This window comes from Vombatus ursinus, unplaced genomic scaffold (genome assembly GCF_900497805.2).
Source record: "Vombatus ursinus unplaced genomic scaffold, bare-nosed wombat genome assembly UNPS02011369.1, whole genome shotgun sequence".
NCBI lineage: Eukaryota > Metazoa > Chordata > Mammalia > Diprotodontia > Vombatidae > Vombatus > Vombatus ursinus.
The window spans coordinates 3,069,115-3,096,059 of NW_020951147.1; the positions used below are offsets into that span (position 1 = coordinate 3,069,115).

At 51.2% G+C, this 26,945-nt stretch overlaps 1 protein-coding gene across 5 annotated transcripts in view; it reads left to right on the forward strand.

Moving 5' to 3' along the window:
* The window catches only part of KMT5B (lysine methyltransferase 5B), a 53,885-nt gene extending 27,441 nt beyond the window's left edge, over positions 1-26,444 (forward strand). For all 5 annotated transcript variants that reach the window (XM_027856047.1, XM_027856046.1, XM_027856049.1 and 2 more), the window contains exons 4-11: positions 2,823-2,891; positions 11,919-12,084; positions 12,775-12,884; positions 13,189-13,355; positions 13,689-13,708; positions 13,804-13,940; positions 18,146-18,342; positions 24,864-26,444. In XM_027856047.1, the coding sequence (XP_027711848.1) occupies positions 2,823-2,891; positions 11,919-12,084; positions 12,775-12,884; positions 13,189-13,355; positions 13,689-13,708; positions 13,804-13,940; positions 18,146-18,342; positions 24,864-26,389 (2,392 nt within the window). In that variant the 3' untranslated portion in view covers positions 26,390-26,444. The remainder of the gene's footprint in view (positions 1-2,822; positions 2,892-11,918; positions 12,085-12,774; positions 12,885-13,188; positions 13,356-13,688; positions 13,709-13,803; positions 13,941-18,145; positions 18,343-24,863) is intronic.
* The last annotated feature ends 501 nt before the right edge of the window (positions 26,445-26,945 follow it).

A 26,945-nucleotide genomic window follows, 5' to 3' on the forward strand; every position in this document is an offset into this window, starting at 1 on the left:
GAACAAGATCTCTAGGGCAAAGCCTTGGGGTGAGTCATTCCCAGGGAGCGTGGAAGGAGGCTGGAGGAAAACCAGGGTAGGACGGTGTCTGGAGAGTTTTTCCAGAAGGGAGATATAGGCAGCAGCAGCCGGCTACACAGGGGAAGGAGGCCACAGGTGCTGGAGAGCTGCGAGTGCCACAGGCCAGAAACGCAGGTGGCAGATGTAGAGAAGCCATTTGAGAAGTTTGTCAGTGAGAGGAAGGGAGGCAACTTGGTGGTCATTTTGGGGCCTGGTCCGGGTGTGGAGGTAGAGGAAGATGGACAGTCCCTGTGTGTCCTGTAGAACTCGTTGGGACGATTAGAGAAGCCTGCTCTGGACTGTAGTCCTGTGGGTGCTCCCTGGACCCCAGCCCCGTCGGTGACAGATATCGGCTTCAGGACATCATGGCCTCCTCCTGACTCCGGCTGGCGAAGTGAGGAAGGGAGTGTTCCCAGATCCCCTAAAGGAGTCGTCAGAAGAGCCTGGCTGAATAAAAGGAGGAATGAGAGTGAGGTCCCAGGTTGTCTCTGATGGTCCACAGGAGGAGGAGAGGATCAGCATATGTACACGTTTGGGCACGCTTCCCACCTAGCGGGGTGCACAGAGCCGTGGAGCTTCCGGCTGCCCTGGGCTGTAGTCACTAGGGTTTGGCACTGGGCACCGGACGCCCTCACTTCCGTCAGCAGTGACAGCCTGTGTCCTTCGCCTCCTGAGTGGCATCAAAGTAGGCCGCGCAGTCTTCAAAGTGCAGAGGATATAACCACTTAACAATAGATGTCTGAAGTTGGGCAGCTAGATGGCGCCATAGTGCACAGAGCACTGGGCCTAGTGTCGGGAAGATTCATCTTCCTGAGTTCAAATTCAGCCCCAGACACTCACTAGCTATACAAGTCTGGGCAAGTCACTTCACCCTGTTGGCCTCAGTTTCCTCATCTGTAAAATGAGCTGGAGAAGGAAATGGCAAACCGCTCCAGGACCTTTGCCAAGAAAACCCCCAGTGGGGTGACAAAGTTGGACACAACTGAAACAACTCGGCAGCCACAAATGTCTGACACACCCTGTTTGATCACCAAATGTAGCAGCTCAGCTTCTGCAGTATTTCGTCATCCTCTGCCCCACTTTGACAGAAGAGTAATGCAGGGATCCTTTCCATTTCTGAAGAGGATGCTGCTGAAAGCCCTGACACCTCGTGACGTCGGGTAGGCCAGTGGGAAGGTGGCGTTCCTACAGCAAGCAGCATTGGCTCAGCGAGCACCTGCCTCCCCTGGCCAAGCTCTCGGGGCACGCGTGGTTTTCTTTGTGGACGTGTTCATCTTCAGGGCTTGCCGAGTCGCCTCGTGATCCCAAACCATTTGGCTGAATCAGCAGATTTAAAGCTTAAAGGAAGCTGGAGTGACTAGTGGTTGACAGCACTAGGGTCGTTTTACAGATGGCTCTCAGGTCCAGAGATGTCCGTCAGGCTTTGACCTTGGGCCCAGTGGCTTTTTCTGCTGCAGTATCCTGGGAGGAGGTCACAGGCAGTTAGCGAAGGTCTGAAAAGCATCTTTGAGACGGAGTACAGATGGTGGATCGGAAGCCGGCAGGGACCCCAGAAGTCACTCGGGCCCATGCCTGCATTTACACACAAGGCGAAGTGGAGACGTGAGGGGGCTCACGCTCCCAAGGGCGTGAGGAGGAGCGAGCCACTGCACCCCCCAGTAGGAATGCCATCACATGAGACATTGAGAAACTGCTTTGGCTTTTAGCAGGTGACATCAACACCTTCATCCAGGCATTGTTCATTCTAAGTCTAGGAGGTGGGGGTGGGGGTCGTAATCTGCATTGGGAGAGGAAGAGCGAGAGAAAGGTCACCGAGGGCCACGGGCCCCCATCCAGGAGGGTGTGCATCCCAGTCACCCACAGAAGCCGGTGTCCGGGGCTGAGCTCAGGAGCATGCCTGATTGGGCACTGAGATGAGATGACTGAGGCATACCAATCGATGGCCAGCCACCGAGACCCGATCAGATCCCGAGAACCTAGAACTCTTGGGGAGGGCCCGGGCAGCATGGTGTGTAATGGAGAGGGCACTGACCTTGGAGGCAGGATTTGAACTCGGGTCATCCTCCCTCCAATATTTGTTGTTTGACTTTGGGCAAGTCACTAGTAACCTCTCTGCCTCGTTGTGCCTTGTCATCTATAAGATGGGGGGCTTGGACAGGGAAACCAGGGTCCCTTCCAGCTCTCAGTCAGTTATCTCTGAAATTGGGTGTTATCTGAGATGACTTGTCTGGGCCCATAGGAGTGAAGAGACTAGCGCAGGCCCTGCATAGCAGGGGCCAGGCTGGAGGCAGCCAAAGCTTGGTTCTGGCTTTCCAGTAAAGACATGGAATCCTTACTGTGGTCGAAATTAATTGGGAGAGGCGGGTAATCTTGTACTCTACTGGGAGTAGGCTGTGAGGCCGCCAGCAGGGCTGAGGGGGGCAGCTCCCTGTGGAGCGGGGGTGGAAGAAGGGAGAGTTAAGCCAGAGTGACTTCTCTCTGCACCATTTTTGGGATGGGTGGGGGGCCATCCCTGTGCCTGGATTTCTTCCCCTAGACCATTTTTTAGTGGCTGGGTAAGTCAGATGCTGGGATGGCACTTGCTATAGTTAGAAATTAGGTCGAGAAAGGGGGTTCAGAAGGCTGACAGGGAAAGACCCTGAGGGCCTGGGTCGAAGTGGGCTGAGGCCCACTGCCCAGACCCTTGACCAGCCTGGTCTTCTTAGGGCTCTCTCACCACTAATCTCAGCCTCTAACATTGTTGTTTGTTTTTGCATCTCTAGCGCCTTTCCTTGGAGGAGTTCCAGGCATTTTACCAAATCTGACAGTTGCCCTCACACGCACCAGGTGAGGTAGGTAGAACATGGTACCCTTCCCTGACATAACGGTGCACCCCACCCCTTCTTCTGAACAGCGTACTGCCCTTTTAAGATGCCCTGGATCCAGTAAGTCCTGGCTAGATTGCACTCTGAAATGGGGCATTTCTAAGAGAGCCAGATGCGAGGCCTCAGCGGATTGCATGCCTCAGCCAGGTACGTCCAGACTTGAAGAAATCGCTCTCGCTCTCGCTCAAGTCCTGCCCAGCGACCCGCGAGCCCCTCCGTTAGCAGTTACAGAGGTTGCTCGGTGACCTTCCTTTGGACCGCCTCCCTCTGAATGTTCTTCCGCCCTTTCTGAGCTCCTCATCGCCTTTGGCCACTTCCAGTCACCCCTCAGTCTTTCATGCCAGTACAGGGGGAGCTTTAGTCGACAGCTTTGCCTTACTGCCTCTAGGCCCTCTTGATCAAACGGCAAGAGAGCCGGGAAGGCTGTCTGGAGAGAGCGTAAGGGACAGACATGCATGCGTGTATGTGTGTGTGTGCGCATGCCCATTTTGAGAACCACCTTGTGTATAGTTGCTGGTCATAGCAGACACATACCAGGTGTGGAAAGCTGAAGCAGTCTACCATTTAAAGGAGAGGAGGACTCAGTGGTCTTAGATTCTGCTTTGTCCCCTGTCCCCTCTCCTCGTCACCAGTACTTGAATATCTTGCTGTGGAGCATCCTTCTTCCATCGTGCTTTCACTCTTTGGTTAATCCTGTTGTCCTTCTGACAGCTTCCTTGGCTGTGAGAAGGGCTTCTGTTTTAGTGGCTTAGTTAAGGTCTTGGCCTTGAGGCGTAGTTTGTAGGGGCCTGCGATGAAGCCGCTTAGAGCTCAGGTCTGTTATTTGTGTCGAAGCCGAGGTCTGACTTTCACGTAGACGCGGGACGCCACCAGCATCTGCAGCTCCCTGACTTGATTTGGGTTGACGTTCTTTTGACAGGACCAGCCTACTAAAGAACATTCTTGATCTGGACAGCATTTTCTTTTTTTCTTTTCTTTTTTTTTTTTATAATTAATTTGTTTATTTTTAGTTTTCATCATTAACTTCCATAAGATTTTGAGTTTTGAATATTCTCCCCTACTCTCTCCTCCCTCCTCCCCAAAACGGCGTGCAATCTTCTGTAAGCTCTACTTATACATTCATATTAAGCATATATTCACATTAGTCATGATATAAAGAAGAATTAAAACTAATGGGAGGAACCACAAGGAAGAAGAAACAACAAAAGGAGAGCAGATATTATGCTTCCATCTGCATTCAGACCATAGGAGTTCTTTCTCTGGATGTGGAGAGCGTTTTCCCTCATGAGTCCCTTGGAATTCTCTTAGATCCTCGCATTGCCAAGGAGAGCTAAGTCTATCGAAGTCAGTCATTGAACAATGTGGCTGTTACTGTGTACGGTATTCTCCTGGTTCTGCTCACTTCACTCAGCCATCAGACCATACAAGTCTTTCCAGGTTTTTCTGAAGTCCACCTGTTCATCATTTCTTATAGCGATATAGTATTCCATCATATTCATATACCACAACTTGTTCAACCGTTCTCCAATTGATGGACATCCCCTCAATTTCCAGTTCTTTGCCACCACAAAAAGAGCTGCTATGAATATTTTTGTACGTGTGGGTCTTTTTCCCATTTCTACAGACTTAGAAGTAGTATTACTGGGTCAAAGGGTGTGCACAATTTTATAACCCTTTGAGCATAGTTTCAAATTGCTCTGCAGAATGGTCGAATCAGTTCACAACTCCACCAACAGTGCATTAGTATTCCAGTTTTCCCACAACTTCTCCAACTGGAGAGCATTTTCATGGTATGGCTTGGTATGTGACCATGATGGTCATCTCTGGATTGGCCAAGCCAAGTTGGTCAGAAATAGAAATTAATCTGACCATGTGTTGTCTGGGTTTGGTGAGATAGACCCATTAGTTTAGGTCACTGAATGAAACCATGTAGAGGCCTGGGAAGTGATGACTGTACTATGGAGATCCTCGCCATAGGCACCATGTTATACCTCAGCTCTGGGTCCCATTACTTCACTTTCTTCTACGGCTTCTTAGTTCTTCCCCACTGGCTCCTTCCCTCACATTCTGACGCTCTCTCAAAGTTGCATCTGGCTTGCTCAAAGAGCAAACCTTTGCCTTTTACAGGCCTTCATGGTTAAATTTCTTCAGTGGTCAGTGCTCTGGTTCTTTACCACTGTTGAGCCCTCGGCCACATGCAAGTGCTGTGTAGGACACAGGAATATGTTGACAGCCATTGAAGGCATAGGCCTAGGAGAGATGGCACCTGGCTAGTTGCCAGGAGAATAATACAGATAAAGTCAGGGTGGCCCGAGAGTGGCACTCACATCCCATCTGCTCTTCTGAATGTTATGATTACCTTGTCTTTCTGGAAATAAAAACGGTAGCTAACTCATATCACATTTTCAGTGTTGTGCGGCTGGTGAAATCTGAAATAACTAGGGAAACAAAGGTTTAAGCTTCTGGCCATATTGCTTTATTAAGTAACGCGTGCAAGTTGCATAACAGATCAGGCCGAGGCCTCTTCAACTTGCCACTGGACCCTGAAGACAGGGGAAGATAGATTTCTATGCATTAAAAGAAAATTAACAGCACATAAACCAAGACACAAGGTTAGGTAATTGGAAGAAAGATTAGAGACTTTCTGAGTTGGGAGGGGGATGAATGAGTTTCAAGAGTTGGGAACGGGGAGAGCGAGCAGTTGAACTTTTGCAGATTTCACATCTGTGATGGGATGTCACAGTTAACACGTAGGTGGAATTTACAGGAAAAAGAAACTTCGGGTCCCAAAATGGAGTCAGCTTTACAGAGTGGAGTCAGTTTGGTTCACATAATTTCCCACAATTCTCTCAATTCCCCACTTTGGTGCGTAGTGGAGGAGCCAGCCCACTCCTGCCATGGACCACTTACTGTCAGCTAAATCTGTAAGGCTGTTTAATGTGCTCATGCTCACTATCAACATTGTGGGTCAAGAAAAGACCGTCCTCTTGCACAGCTTACATAGCTTAGTACAGTAGCTGACAGAGTCTAAGAAAAATAGGGATAATATACAAATCTTGTATGTAGACTCTATAGGTAAACTAAGGCAGGCTACAGATCAGACTACTTAGAGGGCTCACAATGGACTAATTTTGAAAGGGGAGATTTACACATATACACCATAAAACGAAAGGCCAGTGCAATACAGTGATGATCATCAACATTAAACAACATCAGATCTCCTTGTGTCTTAGTAACCCACTCCCAATGTCCATTTAATCATCATATTTTTGTCTTGAGTCCCAGATGTCCTGTGATTGTCTAGCCCTTGGACGTTCTGGAATAGGCCTCGTTCTCAGGGCAGCTCTGAAGAGGGCTTTGCTTCTCCAGTTCCCAGTCACTTGCAGAAATTCCTAGGTAACCAGATGGCACAGTGGATAGAATGCTGGGCTTAGAGTCAGCAAGACTGCAGACTGCCTCAGATACCTGCTAGCTGTGTGACCCCGGGCAAGTCACTTCACCCTGCTTGCCTCAGTTTCCTTATCTGTAGAATGAGCTGGAGAAGGAAATGACAAACCCAGTATCTCTGCCAAGAAAACCCCCAATGAAGTCAGGGAGAGTCAGACATGACTGAAATGACTGAACAGCCTATTCCAGTTGTTTTTCCAATGACTAGTTCATATAGTGAAAACCAGTGCAAGCTTTATGAAGCTAATCCTGTTAGAGCTATAAGAACATCAGGTTAGGAACCCATAACTCACCTGGGACTCTAGAGAATTTCAGTTTTTATATATCACTTGCTATTTTTATCTTCACCTAAACCCTATACTTGATATAAGAATTAAAAAAAAAAAAATTCATGAGGATCTAACTTGTAAAATGAACGCTTCTGTTTTAAAAATTATCAGATACTTTAAAATGGGAAAATAATTTTACTTTCTTTATGATTGTCAATGCAATTTTATATGCTAAATCCTTAATCCAATTTTGAGAACTTGTTACTAAAACATACTCAAAACTTGAATTTTCCATTAGAAACATTTGGAAGCCAATCATATGCATATGTGTATAACCTGGAAAACAGACTAATCCTGTTGCTTTATCAGGATTTACTATTCTGTTCAATTAGAAAAGTTTTACATCACTAATTCTCCTCCTTAGGAAGACATCCTATATTATATATATTATCCTATATTATCCTATATCCTATATTATATATATTATCATATATATCAAATATCACCTTGGAGTCAGGCACCATGGATGCCATCCATGGACCATCCCTCATGTGACAGGGGAGCACACGTCCACTCAGCTGGAGGAGGACCGGGGGATGGCCACGTGTTGAATCTGGGGGTTCCTCCCCTCTCCTTGGCTCTGGAGCCCCGACACTCCTCTGATGGGGGGTGGAGGCAGACGTGACCAGAGAGGGAAAGCCGCAGCTGGCCCCAGATGCCGTTATCAAAGAGGCAGCAAAGGGGGCTCCCTGGGTCAGGGAGAGAGAAACAGATTAAAATTGCAGGACTTTTCATACTTGCCCTATTATAGTAACTCAGAAATGTTCTGGTATGTGTCTATTAGTTAATAGGTTTAGTATCATGCTTACAAAACTTCTACTGCTCATCTGCTCTGATTATAGAAATTTACTATGAATGGAAAAGGAGAAATGTAGTTATAACAATGTCAAGAGTCATCCTCTCTAGGCCACAGATGAACTTGGCATATACCATTACAGGGGAAAAACTCCCTTAGCTCTGTTTGATTCCAGGCACGAGTCATATCTGATAGCCAGTCATGTAGTAAAGCTCCACATTATTCACAGGGTATCAAAAACCAGACTCAGGATTAACCAGTTGGGGAAATTTCCTGTTCAGAAAATAAATAGCACCATGGGGAAACTGAGTCAAGAGGCTCCTGTGTTGGACCACATCAAGACCCCCTCAACTTTTCCCAGGTACAGACATCCACCTGTAGCAGTTCTTAGACCATAGCACATGCCATTTTCTCCTTGACTGGTAGGGTATTGGCTTAATAACACTTCAGCAACCAAACCTGAAATCATACTCAAAACAATTTCATAGTCCCAAGAGTTTTTACCTCAAATAGCAAGATTTCACTAACCATGACTTAGGGCTTGAATATTATTAGTTTTCTCTTGTTTCCCTAACAGATGTCATTTATATAGCAAATACCTGATAGTTAATTCGTATTAATTTTTTGAAGTTACATCTTTAAACCACCCTATACAGTTTCATAATTTTTATAAGTGATAGCCAAAAGTTTTCAAATGAAATTCATCCTTTATTATAGTAAACTAATAAATCCCCCGCCCCCCTCCTGTGACACGGGGTGGGAGAGAGGCTTCTGTTAGTTCTCAGTTCTAGGTTCTCCGGCTTCAGTACTTTAGATTCTACAACATACGGTCAGTAGAATAAGAAGCCCTCATGACCCTGCCTGAATGAAAACTCTCAAGGGACCTCGCAGTAAGGATCTTCAAGGGTCTGTGCAACTTTTCCCCCAAGCAGAAAATTATTATGTTTCAAAGCAAAATATACCACATCAAATAATTTTGTGTGACCCCATTTAGAGTTTTCATGGCAAAGATACTGGAGTGGTTGGCCGTTTCCTTCTCCAGCTCATTTTACAGATAAGGAAACTGAGGCAAACAGGGTGAAGTGATTTGCCCAGAGTCACACATCAGAGGCCAGATTTAAACTGGGGTCAACCTCACTCCAGGCCTTGATGCTGTATCCACTGAGTTTTCAAATATCTATTTTTTAAAATCACGTTATTTTAACAGCTCAGTTTGTAATCTAACAGCATCTAGATTTTTAAGACAAAGTTGTTTTTCCAACAGCATTTCTAATACAATGATTTCTCAAATTTCACGATATGAGAATTTAGAAACATAGTAACATACACAAAGTCGTTTTAGAACGTGAGACAAACGTTATTACCAGATGACATCGGTTCGGCTTAAAGCATTTCCAAATTATCTTACGTAAATCCCAATACAGAATAATTTAGCGTGGGGCAACCCCTTTTAATTAAAGAAATGCAGTTGCTCCGTACCGGACCGCTGCACCTGGTATAGAGTCATCACGTTACCCAGTCAGAATGTGCTGTTCTGACTTCGAGGCTATGGCCCCTCCTCTGAGCCCAGACTCCCCTCGATGGACTTCTCCCTCAGGCTGTCTTGGGGAGTTAGACCAGCAGGGCTCTGGGGCTGTCAGCATGTCCCGAGAATCACCCCCGCCACGTCTAGTTGCTCTTGCACTTCAGAGATGGTGGCCTCTGGCTCATTTGGAGCACGGACATCACCTGCGGATGGGCTTCCAGGGCAGAGGTGCACGGGGAGGGGGTCTAAATCCATGTAATTCCCCGTCCCGTGTCATCAACACGTATTTATGGTTTGTACTTTTGATGCAACACTTTTTTTTTTATAGGTTTGGAGGCAGTGTGGTGTCTGCTGCCTGAGAATCAGGAGAGGAAGTTTCTAGCCCCAACTCTGCCATTCCCACTCGTCCCTTCTGGGCCTCAGTTTGCTTTTATGCTAAAATGAGGGTAGACCTATATAATAGGATCAGAGGCTCCAAGAGTTTGAGCTGAAGGGGCCTGCAGAGGCCCCCTGGCCCCACTCTTCCATTTGCTAGAACACGTGGGCATCTGAGGTACAGGTGGATTCCCGGTCCTCTGAGCGGAGTGTTGGCTTGTGTCACCGCTGGAAGGCGAGCCAGGCTTCTGAGGCTGTCCGGAAGCTGTTCCTCACTCCCCTGTGTGTCCTCACCCCTCTGATGCCCCTGCCTAAAATGTCCTCCCTTGTCTAAGTGAACCCTTCCAGGCTCAGTCCCGGTTCCTCCCCTCAGTGTGGCCGCCTCTCGTTAAATTCACGTATTTTCATTCTCCTTGCGTTTTAATTTGGACCTTGGCTGCCACGGATGGGGGTGCTCGGGCCACGCCATTCTCATCCACGGCCTGCCAGAGGAGGCCAGCCTCCTAATCTTGATGGGGAGTGGGCACCCACCATCCCTCCCGTTGTTCCCCACCCACAAACCCCACGAGTCAACTTCTCGCTCCACAGCTCTCCCCTCTGTCTCCTCTTCTGTCCCCCCAAGGCTCCCACTCTGGCACAAGCCTCCTCATTGGCCTCCCTGACTTAAGGTTCTCCACGCCCTGCCCCTTTCTTTCCACAGCTCCATCCCTCCCTATCCTTTCCCTCTTCCAGCAGGTCTGCTGGTTTTGTCTTTATCCTCTGTTTTAAATTTGTTTTGTATTTTATGACATCCATAATTACTATACAAATTTATAAGTAAATACACACATCCACAGCACACCCTCAAGGACTTTTTATTAATTTTTGTTGCACAAAAACTTGGGGCATTTGAGTGACAAATAATAACAGCTCACATTTATATAGTACCTACTGTGTGCCAGGCACTATGCTTAGTGCTTTAGGATCATAATCTTATTTGATCCTCACAACCACCCTGGGAGGGAGGCACTATTATTATCCCCATTTTACAAATAAGGAAACTGAGGCAAACAGGGTGTCTGAGGCAGGATTGGAATTCCGGTCTTCCTGACTCCAGGCCTGGAGTTCTGTCCACTGCACCACCAGCTGCTGACCACTGATGAGGTCTGCTCTAGCACCTTTAGTGGGAGCCTGCCTGTTTCTTTCCCAAATCTTATTCAGACATGCTTTTCTTTAACATGTGTAGATTGTAGAAATAAGAAAGGAAACATTTGACTAGGGAATTCACGTTATTTTCATGGTCATCTTTTGGGGGTTGAAATAAGGCCTGGAATTTTTTCCAAACCATTTCAGGTAGTCAGTCGAGCAGACATTTATTAACTCCCTACTATGTACCAGATACTGCATAGAGACAAAAGGAAACCATCCTGGTCCTTGAAGAGCTTACTGACACTCTCCTGGAGTGCCCTGTGCCGTGTGGCCCCTCACAGCCTCAAGAGGGCATTTCCTTGGGCCAGCTCCTCGCTCAGCCCCCAGGGGGGCCGTAAGGGGACCGTGGGAGGCAGCGTCGGATGCACACCAGTCTTACAAGTTCTGACTCTAGGACACCCCTTCCCCACCCAGATGTTCTTAGCACTTGGCTTGGGCTGCAGAAGTCGGGGAGGCAAAGACCTCCCCCCACCTTGGTCATGTCCCAGGGGTGGAGCATCCCTGCCCTTGGCGCTGCAGGTGCTTACCCGCCCCCGGGAGGAGAGGCCCCTGCATGGGCCGGGATCATGTGGAAGCAGGCGGTCTGTGCCAAAGCCCGATCCCCAGAAGAAGGCGCTCGCTGGCTCTCAGCCTGTCCAGACTCTTTGCAGGCTGCCCTGTTTGGCCACTAGAGGGCGGGCTCCTCCCTCCGCTGCCCTGGCCTTTTCACAGACCTCGTGGACTCAGGTGGACCCCATGTCGGTCAGCCTCTGTCCGCAGGGTCTCCATCACCACCAATGGTGGTGCTTCTTCATCCGGAGCTTTGTTTCTCTGGAGGCCACATCTCAGCCCGGTGACTTTCCAGGTCAGCCAGGCTTCCTAGAGCATGGTTCACCCTGTGGAGGACATAGAGAGACAGCTCCTTCTGCCAGCCGAGGCTTTTTCCCCGGGACACTTTGGTGTTGTCTTGGGGATGTAAGGTTATGTATAATTGATATCATATTGCTTGCCTTTTCAAGGGGTTGGAGAGAGAAAGGATGGGGAGAATTTGGAGGACACAGATTTCTTAAAGTGAATTTATAAAATATTTTACATGTAATTGTAATGTTTAACAAAATAAATAAAAGGAAATTTAGAGAGAGAAAAAGGAAATGCAGCGACAAGGAACCCAAGTGAATAAATACTAAGATAGCCAAGCAGCTCATCGGGGGAGAAGTCGTTTGAAGGTCCAAGGCCCTTTCCTGTTCTCATTTCATCTGCCTGCCTCAGCGTTGGATCTGTGACTTGGGTCGTCAGGGATGACCCGTGGTGGTTCAGGTATAGCACATGCTTGAAGCCTTTGTGTTTTCTTTCAGATTTCGTCCTATTAAAGGGAGGCAAGAAGAGCTGAAGGAGGTGATTGAACGCTTTAAAAAAGATGAGCACTTGGAGAAGGCCTTCAAATGTCTGACCTCGGGCGAGTGGGCACGGCACTATTTTCTTAACAAGAATAAAACGCAAGAGCGGTTGTTCAAAGAACACGTAGGTGTCTGCAGTGACGGGCGAGTCTCACTTCTGTTCAATAGAACTCAGTGCCGACGGGAGTCGGAGGGCTCCCTGGGGCTCCCTGGCTCTCAGGCTTAGGGCGGTGTTTCTTCCCCTCATTGTGGGAGAGAGAGCTGTCACCCTCCTTGTCTGGGAAAGGGCCATGAGGTCACAGATTCAGGGCCTGGGAGCTGTTGTGGCCCATGCTGTCCTTGGAGTTAAGGGGTATTTGTTCGAGGTCACACAGGTGCTAAGGGGCAGAATCAGGACTCAGAGGCAGGGTCCTCAGAAGCTGGGCTGCTCACAGGTCCTTCATTGACCTCACTGTGGAGGTGAGGAGGGTCGTGGTCCCCATGGTTGGAAGGAATGTCTACAAGGAAGAAGTCCATGGATTTTTGGACACATCTTAGTAAGGGACTGCCTGTTGTTAGCACTTAGATGTGTTTAAAGTTCACTGGTTAATGAGAGAATAATAACGAATATGTATCATGACTTTAGTTGCTGACTTTCCTGATGGAGATAAAATATGGGGTGGGAGGTGACTGAAAGGATGTCCAAAAAGAAACCTCAGAGTTCGTGGGAGTGTTTAGAAGGGATCTGAATAGCCATCCAGATTACGGCCTAATGACCTCCTCCATTGGACGCGTTTACTACAAACTCACACCAAAACTTTTACCTCCGTTTTAGGTATTTATTTATTTGCGAATGTTTGCAACTGACAGCGGATTTGAAATCCTACCTTGCAATCGGTATTCGTCAGAACAGAATGGAGCCAAAATCGTTGCAACAAAAGAGTGGTAACTATGAGACCTAGACGCCCCCGGGAGGGGTGAGCGTGAACCCCTGAAGCCCAGGGCGCAAGGGGGCCGCAGGCGTGGGGGCCTTCTCCAGGCCGGCGCTCTTCGGAGCTGCCAAGGTAGATGTGCAGGAAAACGTGAGAGCCCTGATGTGGACGGAAGGACGACGCCAGGCTGGCCCACAGCGGCCGGCCCCCCTTTCGCCCAGGGAGACCTTGGCCATTCCCTGCATCTGCTGCACTGGCTGGCTGAATTTATCAAGAGCAAAGTCTTGATCACTGTTCTTTTCATATGTTTTCAATAGGAAACGGAATGACAAGATAGAATTGCTGGTGGGTTGTATTGCTGAACTTTCAGAAATAGAAGAGAACATGCTACTTAGACATGGAGAAAATGATTTCAGTGTCATGTATTCCACCAGGAAAAATTGTGCTCAGCTCTGGCTCGGTCCCGCTGCCTTTATAAACCATGGTAAGACGGATGGGGACGGTGTTCAGCCCTCTGCTGTCTGGGAATGCGTCCTGAAGTTAGACACGCCTTCTCAGGCTAGTGAGGACCAGCCCAGCCCCAGATGTTAGCCTGTCCCTTGTGAAGGGACAGAAGCCCAGCTCCTGGGGGGCTCCCTTCAGCCCCCGAGTCCCCAAATAGAAACCTCCCCCGTTCCCCCAATCGAATGTGGCCGTCGCTGCCTCACTTGGCGCAAGCTTCAGCACGGCTTTGAAAGCTTATTTCAGGCTTCTGTAATTATTCGTGTTTCAGATCTTATCAGCACTTAATTGACTTTATCTTTTGGACATTTTTCAGATTGCAGACCTAACTGTAAGGTAGGTATTATTTTAAAAAAAAAAAATCGGTGTCTGAATTCTGGGCCCTCTTCAAATTAGACCCTTTATTTAATGCATTCCTTGTTACGTTGCAGTTTGTTTCAACTGGTCGGGACACAGCATGTGTAAAAGCCCTGAGAGATATCGAGCCTGGAGAAGAAATATCTTGTTATTACGGAGACGGGTTTTTTGGAGAAAACAATGAGTATTGCGAGTGTTACACGTGTGAAAGGTACGTTCTTGGTCTGAAGAACTTGGTGAACTGGTTCAGCCAGGTTCTTCGTTCTGTCTCTCCCTGGGTCTCCACTCTCTGTGTCCCTGTGGCTGTGTCTCTCTTTTTCCCCTCTTTCTCAGTCTCCCTGTGTCTGTCTGTGTCTCTCCTCTCTATCTCTCCACTTTTTCTGTCTCTCTGTCTGTCTGTGTCTCTCCTCTCTATCTCTCCACTTTCTCTGTCTCTCTGTCTGTGTCTCTCCTCTCTATCTCTCCACTTTCTCTGTCTCTCTGTCTGTGTCTCTCCTCTATCTCTCCACTTTCTCTGTCTGTCTGTGTCTCTCCTCTCTATCTCTCCACTTTCTCTGTCTCTCTGTCTGCTGTGTCTCTCCTCTCTATCTCTCCACTTTCTCTGTCTCCCAGTCTCTCCTCAGTCTCTCTCTCGGACCTTTCTCCTTCTCTCCACTCTCTTTTTACTCTCTCCCTCTCTCCTCTCCTCTCTCTCTCCCCTCTCTCTTTCTCTCTCTCTCTCCCTCCCTCTCCCCCCCCTTTTTCTTTACCTCCCTGATCAGAGTATGTTGAGACCTCAGAGGCCAGCCCACTGACAGCAATCCCCCGCCACGTCCCTGATGAGGTCATCTAGGCTTTGCTCCCCAAGTCCCATTCATTGCATTTTTAGGAAACTCTGTTAGGAAGTTTTTTTCTTATGGTCAAGCCTCAGTTTGCTTCTTGGAGATTTCCACTCAGCCGTGGGATGAGCCCTGCTGAGGACCCCCCACCCCACCCCATGCCAGGGGTGAGGATCTGTGTGTCTTTTAAGGAACCACACGCGGCCCAAGCGTCTCTGCCACGGGAGGAGTGACTGCTCGTAGTGTTTGCTCTGTTTACGTCTGAACCAGGCTGGAGTCAAAGGCCAGAAAGAGAGAGTTGGGGATCCCATTAGTAGCATAATGTGCTTGCGCTTCAGCTGTTCAACTGAATGGTCAAGACCAGGGCACCGTGGCACCTCCAAATCCTGCCCCAGCTTCTTACTGGCTGTGTGACCCTGGGCAAGTCCCTTACCTCTGACTCCCTCGGTTTCCTCATCTGTGGAATGGGGGTGATAACAGCCCCTGCTCCCGGGGGATGGTGAGGCACGCTTTCCAATCTTGAATGCTTGCTATCCTTTTCCACTTGTCTTTTTTTTTCTCATGCTGGAGGTAGGATTATCATTGATCATTCAGTGATACAGCAGGCCTTTTAAGTGTCCATGATCTGAAAGTGTGCGTGTGATACCTAGCAGGGGAAAGTAAGAGATGAAGACCCACCCGTCGAGAAGGTTTGCCCAGTAAGATCATTTGGAATATTTGAGAACAACCCCTTTATGTGCCCTCTCTATTATTTTTAAAGTATGTATCAATACACAGACGGTTGAAATGCTGGTTGCGGGCAATATATCGTCCAGAAAGCAAGTCTCCTAAGGCACTCAGGCCACAGTTAAGTGATTTCTAATCACCACAGACTCTAGGCATAAAAATGTGTCATCTTCCAGTAGTCACAGTTCACACAGACGAGATGTCCAGATGCAGCTGGATAACTGGGGCGTAAATAGAACTCAAGGGAAGAGTGATGGGAGTCTGAAGACTTCTCCTGGCGTGTTCACTCAGCATTCGATGGCACACAGTCAGATTCAGGCTGGGTTGGACAGACTAGCCAAAGTGTTAGGACCGGAGTCCCTCGGTCTTCCTCACTCCCCTTTCCTGAGCTAACTGAATGAGTGGCTTTCCTGTGTGCCAAGCACTGTGCTAAACCAGGGATGACGAATACATAAGCAAAGGTAGCCCTGCCCTCCAGGAGCTTCCATTCCAACGGGAGAGACTGAACAGAGGGTGTACTGGCCGAAGAGTAGCCCTTGGGTCTGGGAGGCTTGGTGGGGGGGCCAGACGGGCTCAGACAAGCCTCCTCCAGGACCCATCAGCAGAGTTTGGCCAGGTGGAGCGGGGTGGGGCTGGGGGTGGCAAAGGCAAGAGAGCAGGGAGTTAAGTGACGAAGCTTTTCGTGTGCTAGGTAGTGTTAAAAGTTTGTTGCACCATCTCTCGAATGCACCCCCTTTTCTCTGGCGCTGTGTCTCACACACACACGCCCTCACCACCCCACACCTGGGCTGTTGCAGTGACTGCTGGGGGTCGGTCTGCCCCAGGTGTCTCCCCACTCCACTCCATCCCCCGTTCAGTCACCAAAACACGTCTGACTGTCATTCCCAGGGGCTTCCTGCAGCCTTTGGCACTCAGGGCCCTTCCTCCCCTGCCCCCTCCTCCCTTTCCAGTCCTACTCCACCTCCCTGCCCACCACGTCCTCTGTGGCAGTGACCCACAGGATGCCCCGTCTCTTGGCGCTGGCCGTTCTCTAGTGCTCAGAATTCCCCCCTCCTCGCCTCTGCTTCAGTTCCTTGCTAAAATCTGTGCACTGTAATGCTGGTGCCTTTGTCTCTGACATCCCTAGCTGTTGGCAGGGTGTCCGGAGCTCCGCCAGGGCGAGGGCTGTCTTTGGACTTTCTTTGTATCCCCAGATCTTAGTACAGTGCACGGCACACAGTAGGTGCTTTTTTTTTTTTTTTTTTTTTTTTTTAAGGCAATTGGGGTTAAGTGACTTGCCCAGGGTCACACAGCTAGTAAGTGTCAAGTGTTTGGTATGAGGCTGGATTTTGAACTCAGGTCCTCCTGATTTCAGGACCGGTGCTCTATCTACTGCGCCACCTAGCTGCCCCCTACAGTAGGTGCTTAATAGGTGCTTGTCGACTTAACTCATGTGGTTGAAAGTCATCTCTGGGTTACCTTCATTAGGGGAGAGAATCAGCAGCCTCAGCAGAGGGGTCCAGATAACCCCTGCCTTCCATTGGGCAGACTTCCCTCTCAATGAGTCCTTTCCGTGTCCTGAATGCTCGTAGCAGCGTGACACAAAGTTCTTGGTCAGACAGGGCTTCCTCCCCAGGTCTGTGCCCCCGACCCCCGGGCAGTCACTCTGCTGGAGAACGTGGACCCTTCTCAGAATCACATTTTCAAACATGTACAATAAAAAATACATGGGGTCACAAGGGAAACCATTCATGCTGAGCACAGTGATCAGAATAGTGAAAAACAAGTTTACGCACCTCCACCGGCCTCCGCTTCGGCACATCGAGGGTGTGGGGGAGGGGAGAGTAAGGACCGCGGGGCCCCTAAGAGGGCATGCATCCCAGGCATCCGCGGGAGCCCGGCCTGACTGGGCATTTAGGCACGCTGCCTGATGGCCTGTTGGCCCCTCGAGTCCCTGTTGTAAGGAAAAGGCCCAAGTCCCACAGACCCCAAGAACCCAGAAGTCAGGGCATATAGGGAAGAGGGCGCTGACCTTGGAGGCGGGATTTGAACCCATCCTGCCTCTGACAGTGTTGTTTGACCTTAGGCAAGTCACAAGTGACCTCTGTGGGTCTCATCACACAATGTTGACTGTCAGATGAGAAACCGGTTTTAGTCTTTTCTATCCAGTTTGTCTTGTCAGAACTGCCCTCCACCAAAGACCAGCAATAACTCAGGGCCCAGCCTCTAGGATAAAATACCAAACTCTTACCTTGGCATGCCAAGCCTTCTCCATCTGGCCTCCATCTCTGTTTCTAGCCATAGTTTGCTTTTCTGTTAGCCACTTCCCTGGCCTTTGTCCAGGCTGTGGCCTATACCTGGCGTACCCTCTCCTCTTCAGAGCCTGCCTCGGCTGCCGCCTCCTGTCTGTGGCCTTACCTGGTGCTCCCCCTTTGGTAGCCTTTGATCCTTTTGAAACCTTGTGGTTTCTTTGTGTGTCTTTTTGTTTGCTCCTGTGTGTACATCTAAGCTTCTCTAGGCCTCAGTTTCCTCACTTTTAAAATGGGGCGAGGAGGTTGCCCTGTTCTGCCTCCCTGGGTCCTAGGATGCCATGCTGTGTCCTCTCTGAACTTTGGGGCTTTGAGTCTGTGGTCCCCAGCTCCAGGCACAGGGCCTGCTGCTTGTGGGCACTTAAGAATGGCTGGTGAATTGGATCGTCAAATTGAATTTTTTTTAAATCATGGGTTTTTTCTTAAAATAGCCAGTCTTATCCATTGTGTTCAGTACTGTGGAGCCTTGGAGTTGGGGGCTTCTCCAGCATGGGAGGGTGGGGCCTGGTCAGAAGGTGCCTTTCTTGGTGAGAGCCCTGGGAGAGCCTGGGCGCCGCTGCCACGAGTTCTCTCCTTTCTTCCAGACGGGGAACTGGTGCTTTTAAATCGAGGGTGGGACTGCCCACGCCTGCTCCCGTCATCAACAGTAAATACGGGCTGAGAGAGACCGACAAGCGCTTAAATAGGCTGAAAAAGCTGGGTGACAGCAGCAAGAATTCAGACAGCCAGTCCGTCAGCTCCAACACGGACGCAGACACCACTCAGGAAAAAAACGATGCAAGTAAGTAAGGGCCGGCCCTGTGTGCCGGGTGTCCTCACACCGGGACCTCCTTTACTGGGGAACCGTCCCTCCGGCCAGGCCAGGGGGCTCGGACCGAACCGGCCAGGCCGGCTTGACCGGCCGGAGGGCTCGGACCAGACTGGATTGGCCAGGTCGGAGGGCTCAGGCCATCTCGCCCAGGCCGGAGGCCTCAGACCGAACTGGCCGGGCCGGAGGGCTTGAGCTCCGGAGGGCTCAGGGCAGCTTGGCCGGGCTGGCTTGGCTGGGCTGGAGGGTTCAGACTGGACTGGACTGGCCAGGCCGGAGGGCTCAGGCCAGCTTGGCCGGGCCAGAGGCCTCAGACCAGACCAGCAGCTCGGCATCTGCTGTGCGGCTTCTTGGAAGCGCCTCGTCGTGTTGAACTTTTAGAAAAGTCATGCCATAGTTTGTTTCCCAGATGAAATGTGGTGGCTCTTGTAAGTAGCTAAAGCTCACAGACGAAATGGCTTGAGAATATTGTTCATCTCAGCAGTTCCACAAGTAAAAAGGTGACGTGGGAGACAGGAGGGCCCAGTCCTTCAGAGACTGGCTTCGAAGGGAAGGGATTGAACCGTCGACAAGCTTGAGCCCCAAGTCCTTCTCCCTCGGGCAGCATTTAGGAGGGAGTGGAGGCAGAGCCCTTAGATCTCCACTAGTGAGGGTTTTCTCCTCTGCTTCCTAATCAGTCAGTTATTTCAGAATTTAATCTTTTTTCTACCTTTTCCTTCAACAGGTGATGCTTGGGTGCTAGATTCCTAGTTTTGCATTGGGGGGGGGAAGGGTGAACCTGTATGCCCGTGCTAAATAGCACAAAGTTCGCCTGTTGGGAGCCCCGCCAGAAAAGGAGATCTTGTTGGTAGGGGTTGGTTTGGACTCCTCTGAGCGCCGTGGGTCTGAGAGAAGCCCGGCCAGGCCCCCTTCTGGTCCAGGGATGGGAGTGGTCTTCAGGCCGGCACTGCCTCCGTCTGATGGTACGACTGCCAGTGAGTTCACAGACCTCCAAACTAATAACTCTGTTATTGAGAGCATCCCCTGAACAGAAGATGCCGTTAGCACAGTAGCATTTGACGACTGGCTCCCGCGATGCAGCTGAGTTTGGTGAGTGTGAGGAATTGAAAGAAACGCGCCACCGTCTCTAAGACAAAATGCAAAGCCCCCAAAAAGCCAGACCTCCAGGAGGGAGAACGTGGTCACGAGCAACGTCTCAAGGGGAGCAGTGACCAAGAATCCTGGTGGAGAAGCTCCCTCCCAGTAGCCGGGCACGTGGATTTGGAGGTAAAGAGTGCCACAGCCCTCTGTCATCCCTCACAAACCACTGAGTGTGAGGATGGACGGACTGTGCGTCCCCGTCTCTGGTGTTGGCATCCCTACCTGCAGCAGTGGGGCAGGTTCAGAGAGGACACAGGCAGGAAAAATCTGCAAGACTGACCAAGACCTCGGGGCAGGAGTCTGCAGAGAGCCGGGGGTCCTCGGTCGCTGCGATGCCTGCCCGTCCCTGGTCCTCGTCTCGAGTGCTCTCCCGATGTGGATTCCCGGCCTGCCCCAGCTCGGGTGTCCTCCACTCCCTCCCTGTTTCTAGTTCTCAGCCACCTCTAGTGTCTGCAGGTGCCTTGCGTTTTGTCTGTGGCTTCCTGGGGGCATCTGCCTGGCAGTAGGATCTCTGGGGCAGGGGGATGAGCAGCGTCATCCCAAATGCTGATTTTCCATTTCCAAGACTCATTGGCACCTCTCATAAGCCCAGAGGTCTTCACAGCTGGAAATATGTTGGATTAGATTCCTGCATCTGGACTCCTGGCATGAAGGATCAGACATTCACCATTGACCCATGTGTGTAAACTGACGTGAGAGTCCATGCTCGTCCATGCTTGGCTGGCTTTAAAGGAATCTTGGTGATTCTGAGTTCGAGGCCCTGGGACAGCCCCTGATGGGCTTCCTGAACGTGCACAGACTTGGAGAGCTGGCACGCAGTTGGGAACCACCTGGCGGCCTGGGCCTGATCTCTCCAGGGTCCTTCCAGGCCAGCCAGCCCTCCAGGGCTTTTCAGTGCCTCTAAGTGGTTTTCCAAACCACTGTCCCACCGCTGTTTGGATCAGAAGGCTTACTTGCAAATGAACAGGTTTCTGCATTTGGGTTGTATCATATACACTGGAGCATTTCATTAGAGTGGCAAAGCTTTGGGTCTGGAATTGGAATCAGTTACCAGGCGGTTTGTTGAGTGCCAAGCCCCGGGGTGACAAAAACAAACGTGACAGCCAACTCCTGCTTGGGAAGATACATCCACAGAGAAAATGGACGAGGGAATTGGAGGATAAAGCCCTCGCACCAGGGAGGCTGGACCTAAGGAAAGGCATCGTTCATCTAGAAGGTCCTGCTTGTTTGAGCCACGAAGGAAACCAGGGCTTCTGAGCAGAGGTGAGGAGAGAGTGCGTTCCAGGCATGGCGAAGGACTGTACCAAGGCACGGAGATGGGGGACAGAGTGCCAGCCAGACTGGGAAGAGTGGGCTGAGACAGGCCTTCAGGAAGGAGAGCAGAACTGATGTTTGATCTTACAGGGCTAGGGAGACGTTGGAGTGTCCTGAAGAGGGCAGAGACATGGTCATGCCTGCCCTTGAGGAGTATTGCCCTGGCAGCTGTGTGGAGGATGGAAACATAACTTAAACGTGTGGCATTCTAATTCTAAGAAATATCTCTATGCTTCCGTAATGGAAAAGTGAGTCTGAGTTGTCGGTAGGCTAATTGTTTTTTTCCTTCTGTTTTTGCCAGAGTAATTGTTTAAGACTGTCAGGTGGGCAGAGCGCATTGTAGAGGAGCATTGGGGTTTCCCAAATCATTCCTTAAACATCCGTATCTTAGACCACCCTAAGAGTTCACTTGCACTCTTTTTATTTTTAAAATGAATTTTATTAATATCTTAACGGTTTGTTACATCACCAGAATTTTTCCCAGCATACTTTCTCCCCTCCCCTCCCAAAGATTCATCCTATATATCAAGTAATACTTTTTTAAAGGAAAAAAAGAGAAAAAAATCAAAACTTGACTGCTACGTTGAAAAAAGAAAACATGCACGACGTCCTCTCACTGTGGGTCTCGTGCCTCTGGGAAGCAGCGGGCAGGGCGCATCTCCCCCTGCGTCTGCTGGGGGGGCCACGTGTGCCCTATGTAGCGTGGCCACGCTCCCTCCTGTGCGTTTGGTGGCGCCGGCGTCACTGTTTGCCCTGGGTTCCCGTTGGTTCCTGTCACTCGCGCTGCGCTTCTCGGTGATGTCATGTGCTCTTCCCCAGGTGATTCTTCAGGCCACAGAAAGGGCTGCTCTCGGCCTTTGTGTGTGGCAGGGACTGTCTTCTCTCAGTGACCTACTTGGGACATGGAGCTGCTTTATCTGCATGATAGCGGATGGCTCCCCCACAGTGCACCAGGGTTCCCGCCAGCCCCGAGCTTAATAGAGTTTTGTCTTCTCCTCTTACCCTTGGCGCGTCTGCTTTGTTTGCGCAGGAGCTTCTCGGTTTCACGTAGTCAGAGTTATCTGTTTTGTCTTTCGCAGTTGGCCCTCTTTCTTGTTTGGCTAATTATCGGTCTCCCTATATCTTTGAAAGAGTATGTGCTTTGGGTCTTCTGATTTTTTATGGTGTGGGCAGCGAGGCGGCACAGTGGATAAAGCACGAGCCTAGAGTCAGGAAGACTTATCTTCCCGAGTTCAAATCTGGCCTTGGACGCTTACTAGCTATGTGACCTTGGGCAAGTCACTTCACCCTGTTTGCCTCAGTTTCCTCATCTGTAAAATGAGGATAATATTAGCACCTCCCTCCTGGGGTGATGGTGAGGATCAAATGACTATGTGCTTAGCGCTGGGCCTGGTACATAGTAGGTGCTATACAGATGTTAACAGCTGTTGTTGTTAAGGTATCTTTAACATGAAGACTCAATGTCCCTTTTGAATTCGTTGTGAAATGGGGCATAAGATGTTGCCCTGCACCTGATTTCTGCCAAGCTGCTTTTTAGTTTGCCCAGCAGATTTTGTCCCGTAAGGTGTTCTTTCCTGAGTAATTGATGTTTGTTTCTGATTCTCCTCAGCTAGCTTGTGCCGTTGTTCTGAGCGCACCGCACCAGGCGGCATGGGTGTCAGCTGCGTTCTGTCATGTTTTCTTCTACATTTTACTTCTTCCTGTGAGTGACCGCGTGTGTGTGTGAGAGAGGGATTTCAGTGTCTGAACCTGGTGGCGCAGAGCCTCCCCCAAAGGGAGTGGCCATCGAAGCACTTCCTCTCGCTCGCCACACTCAGGCCTGTGAAAGTCGCCAGGGGAGCTGTGGCCTTATGTTGCTTCCCTTTCTGCAGCCCGAGAGGGGGCCGGGGCAGAGTGGAGAGTCCACTCCCATGGCTCCGCTGTGGTCAGAGTTGGGCTTCTCAGTCTTCTCTCTCCACCACCGCCTTGGTGACGAGTGCGATGTGCAAACACCCCAGGCTGCGGAGGCGGGGCCACGTTCAGACGGGGCCCCCGGTGCCAGCTGGATGAGGACTCAGACTTACCTTGTCTTAACTCCGGGTCTGCCGAGCCTTGACAAGAGGCATGTCACGGTGGACACCAGCCTGGCTAGAGTGGGAGGACACCCTCGAGGAAACGGGAGGCAGCATGAATTGGGCGTGTCAAACCCCTACCACCCTGACCTTCATCTCCCTTCTGACCCTGATGACCCTGATAAAGACAGCCCAGGGCCTGAGCCCTTCCGAGGCCGGGCCTCCAGCCAGAGCCCCTGTCCTGGGGTTATCCTGGGAAGCGGCCCCTGGGGACCTGCTCCTGCAAGGGCTGCAGCCACGGCGACTGGAGACCTGGAAGGGAAAGTCGTGGCCCCCACAGTCCTGGGCCCCGTCAGTGGTTCAGCATCAGGAGCTGGGCTGATTTTATCTGTGGAAATGACTCCAGAGGAGCGGCCTGACGCCGGCTTGGCTTCTGCTGCCTGAGAGCCATGGGACTTTTCCACCTGACTGGCAGCTGAGACCTTCCCCATATGTGATCTCCCGCATTGGAATGGGAGCCCCTCGAGGGCAGGGACTCGCTGCATTCCCAGTGCTTAACATAGGACTTTGAACATAATGTGCATTTAATAAATGCATTCATTCATTCATACGGTTCATGCAAAATGGGGGGGGGGTGGCATGCAGTCTTGAACCTCCAGCCACTAAGGAAAGTGGACTGCCTGGTAACTACCTGACACCAGGGCCAGATTGCAGCAACCTCTTTTCACAGCCCCTCCTCAGGGCTCCTCTGTCCTGTGAGACACTCCAGGATCCTGAGTGCTTCTCAGTGTGTGTTGGAGTGGCTGTCAGGATTCTCATTGGCATCCACTCTCCTAGGCCTGCCAGCACCTCTTTTCCTCGGAGCGTTAGCTTCCTTTAGGTTGCTCATTGTCCCATTGGATTCACAGGTCACTGTTGTTAAGAGTGTATTATGGGTCCCCCAGGGAACAGAACGGACCATTACATAAAGAGAGGTATAGAGGGCGACTCGGTGGCACAGTGGATAGAGCTCTGGCCTTGGAGTTAGGAGGGCCTGAGTTCAGACGCAGCCTCAGACACTTGACACTTAATAGCTGTATGACCCTGGGCAAGTCACTTGACCCTGATTCCCTCACCAAAAAAAAAATAAGAGAGGTGTAGTCAGCACGCTCCAGCCCACTTTGACAAGGTCCATCCCCTCTGTTTAGATACGGCAGTGGTAGGGAAATGTGTGATAGAACAGTCTTTTCTAGACTCAGTCATAACATAATCATTGCGCTTATCGCATCAATCGGGGTCCACGCTGTCTTCTGAGGTCGTTGAGCTGGACGCAGCGGATAGGAAAGGGTAGCTTAGGGAACCCGCCTGTCGTCCGGGCACCCGCTGAGCTCAGGCTTCAGGGTGATCTCAGAGGAGGTGCAGGACCAGGGTGGGGGGCGATTGGACGTCGGGCTCAGCAGCGGGATCGAGCGCAGAGGGCCCAGAAAGAGGGACGCACTTATGTCTGATGTGTTCTGAGTGGACGGCCCCGGTGCCATCCCTGTTCTCAGGGGACACGTCTTTGTGCCCGTGGGTCTCAGTTCTCCTGTCTTACACCTACTGAGACGGCACTTGCAGGTTGACCGCCTGCCCTGCATCTCCTGGGGTCTGCATCTGAGTTGGGGGGATAGTCCACGTCATAGCGATGGCCATTACTTGGGCGATTCATTCAAACTCGTTACTGCTTGCTTCCCGCTGAATAAGATTTGGGGAGGAAATGTAAATTGTACCCATTTTCTCTTGATCTCTCCTTTTTGAGAATGTTCTGAGATGTGGGAAAATAGAGGGCAAGAATTACCCAGGCTCACGTGAGATCTGAATTCCTAGTGATGAGAGCTGCTTAACCCCGAAATCGTTTCCCTCAGAAAGCAGTAGATGTTCCGTAAATGGTAGTGTTTGAAAATGAATTCACGGGAAGAAAACCCGCTGCGTCGGGCCCTCCCTAATCTTCTGTCGGTTCTTTTCTTGCAGCCGCGAACAGGAAACCGTCTGTCGGCGTGAAGAAGAGCGGCAAGGACCGGTCGCTAACGCCGTCGTCGTCGGCGCCGCGGATCCCCGCCTCCTCCAACTCTACCTCATCGAGACTCGCGCCTCTCCACAATCCCAGGGTACCAAAGAAGTTGAAAAGGCCCGTCGTCAAGCCTTTGCTTTCCAAGATAAAGCTCAGAAACCAGTGCCGGAGGCCAGAGCCAAAGAGCGCCTCGAGGAAGCTCGAAGTGGGGAGCCTGGTCCTCAAGGAGCCCAAAGTGGTTCTGTACAAAAACCTGCCCATCAGAAAGGACAAGGCAGCCGAGGGACCAGCGAGCGCCGCCGCGGCCGGCGGGTGCCTGACCCGCCACGCCGCGCGAGAGCACGGGCGGGGGCCCGCCGGCGGGGCTCCCGAGCAGGACGGGGGGTCGCCCTGCGCCTACATCACTCGGAGGTCAGTGAGGACGAGAACGAATTGGAAGGAGACCTCCGAGCCTGCCCTTGAGCCCGGCAGCCTGTCGGGAAGCTCTCCCGGCGCCTGGGCGGGCACGGGCCCTGGCACAGACACGGACGGCGTGGAGCCGCCTGCCGCTCCCCGTGCGGCGCGGGACCGGGAAAAGGCTCCCGAAGCCGCGTCCCCATGCGGGGAGGGGAGGTCTCCAAAGGAGGACGTGAGCGCGGCCAGAAAGAAATCACGGCAAGGGAAGCTGTTGAAACAGTTTGCCAAAGCGGAGGAGCCCGTTCCGGTCCTGGATGCCCCCAAGAGCGAGGAAGCGGTGCCCGACCTCATCAGCTCTCACTCGGACCACGCGGAGCCCAGGGACAGAGCGGACGGGCCCGCGGGCCGCCAGGACTGCGTGCCTGCCGTGGCGGGCGGGGCTTCCGTCGGGACGCCCGACCACTTCAAAGCAAAAGACAGCTTTAGAACTGCGAAAAGCAAAAAAAAACGGCGCATCACAAGGTATGATGCGCAGCTGATCCTGGAGAACAGCTCTGGGATCCCCAAATTGACTCTTCGGAGGCGCCACGACAGCAGCAGTAAGGCCGCCGACCAAGACGGTGACGGAATGAGCTCCTCCAAAATCAGCATCAAGTTGAGCAAAGACCACGACAAAGACAACAGTCTCTACGTCGCCAAGCTCAATAACGGGTTTAGCTCAGGGTCCGGCGGCGGCAGCTCCACCAAGCTGAAGATTCAGCTCAAGCGGGAGGACGAGAGCCGAGGCCCCTATGTGGAGGAGCTGCGCGAGAACGGCCTCTGCTGCCCGGAGACCCTCTCGCTGCTGGAGTCGAGGATGGACGTGGACGAGTACAGCCAGTACGAGGAGGAGAGCGCCGAGGAGCCGTCCTCGTCGGAGGAGGACGAGGACGACGACGAGGACGAGGAAGACTACGGGGACGACTTCGAGGACGACTTCATCCCGCTCCCGCCGGCCAAGCGGCTGCGGCTCATCGTGGGCAAGGACTCCATCGACATCGACATCTCCTCCCGGCGGCGGGAGGACCAGTCCTTGAGGCTCAACGCCTGAGCCGCCCGGGTCCCGTCCGGGAGGAGTCCGCGTGCGACAGCCGGCGGGCGCGGGCGCGGGCAGCAGCGCCGGGCGGGCGGGCACGCCTTTTTATCGGACTTTTTAAATAGCCTTCTTACGTGCAATTCTGAGGTCGAGGGGATGCCCTGCTGTGAAATAAAGGCCGGAAGGACATTGTACAGAGATCCGCTTTCCCTGCAGGACGCGGCAACGATGACGTGGCTCCACAATGATTTTTAACCCCAGAGAGCGTCCCCGCTCTTGGACATCTGACTAAACCGTAATCTCCAAATCACCGTAGCAGCATAGTAACGTCCCCAGTACGTGTTACTATCACCAGCAATGGCCTGTGGCTCTATGATTTTCTTGGTAGGTGTCTTGTCCGTTTTACACTGTCTGCTGTCCCGGATGGACTCTTGGTGGCCTGGGTCCTGTAGCAAACTGTTGGTGGGAAGTCGGATGGATTTCTTTTTTTTAAAAAGAGTACGGTGACAAAGGTGTTGACAGTTTGCTAACTTTTTAGTACATTATATGTACGAGGGTAGCAGTGTGCAGA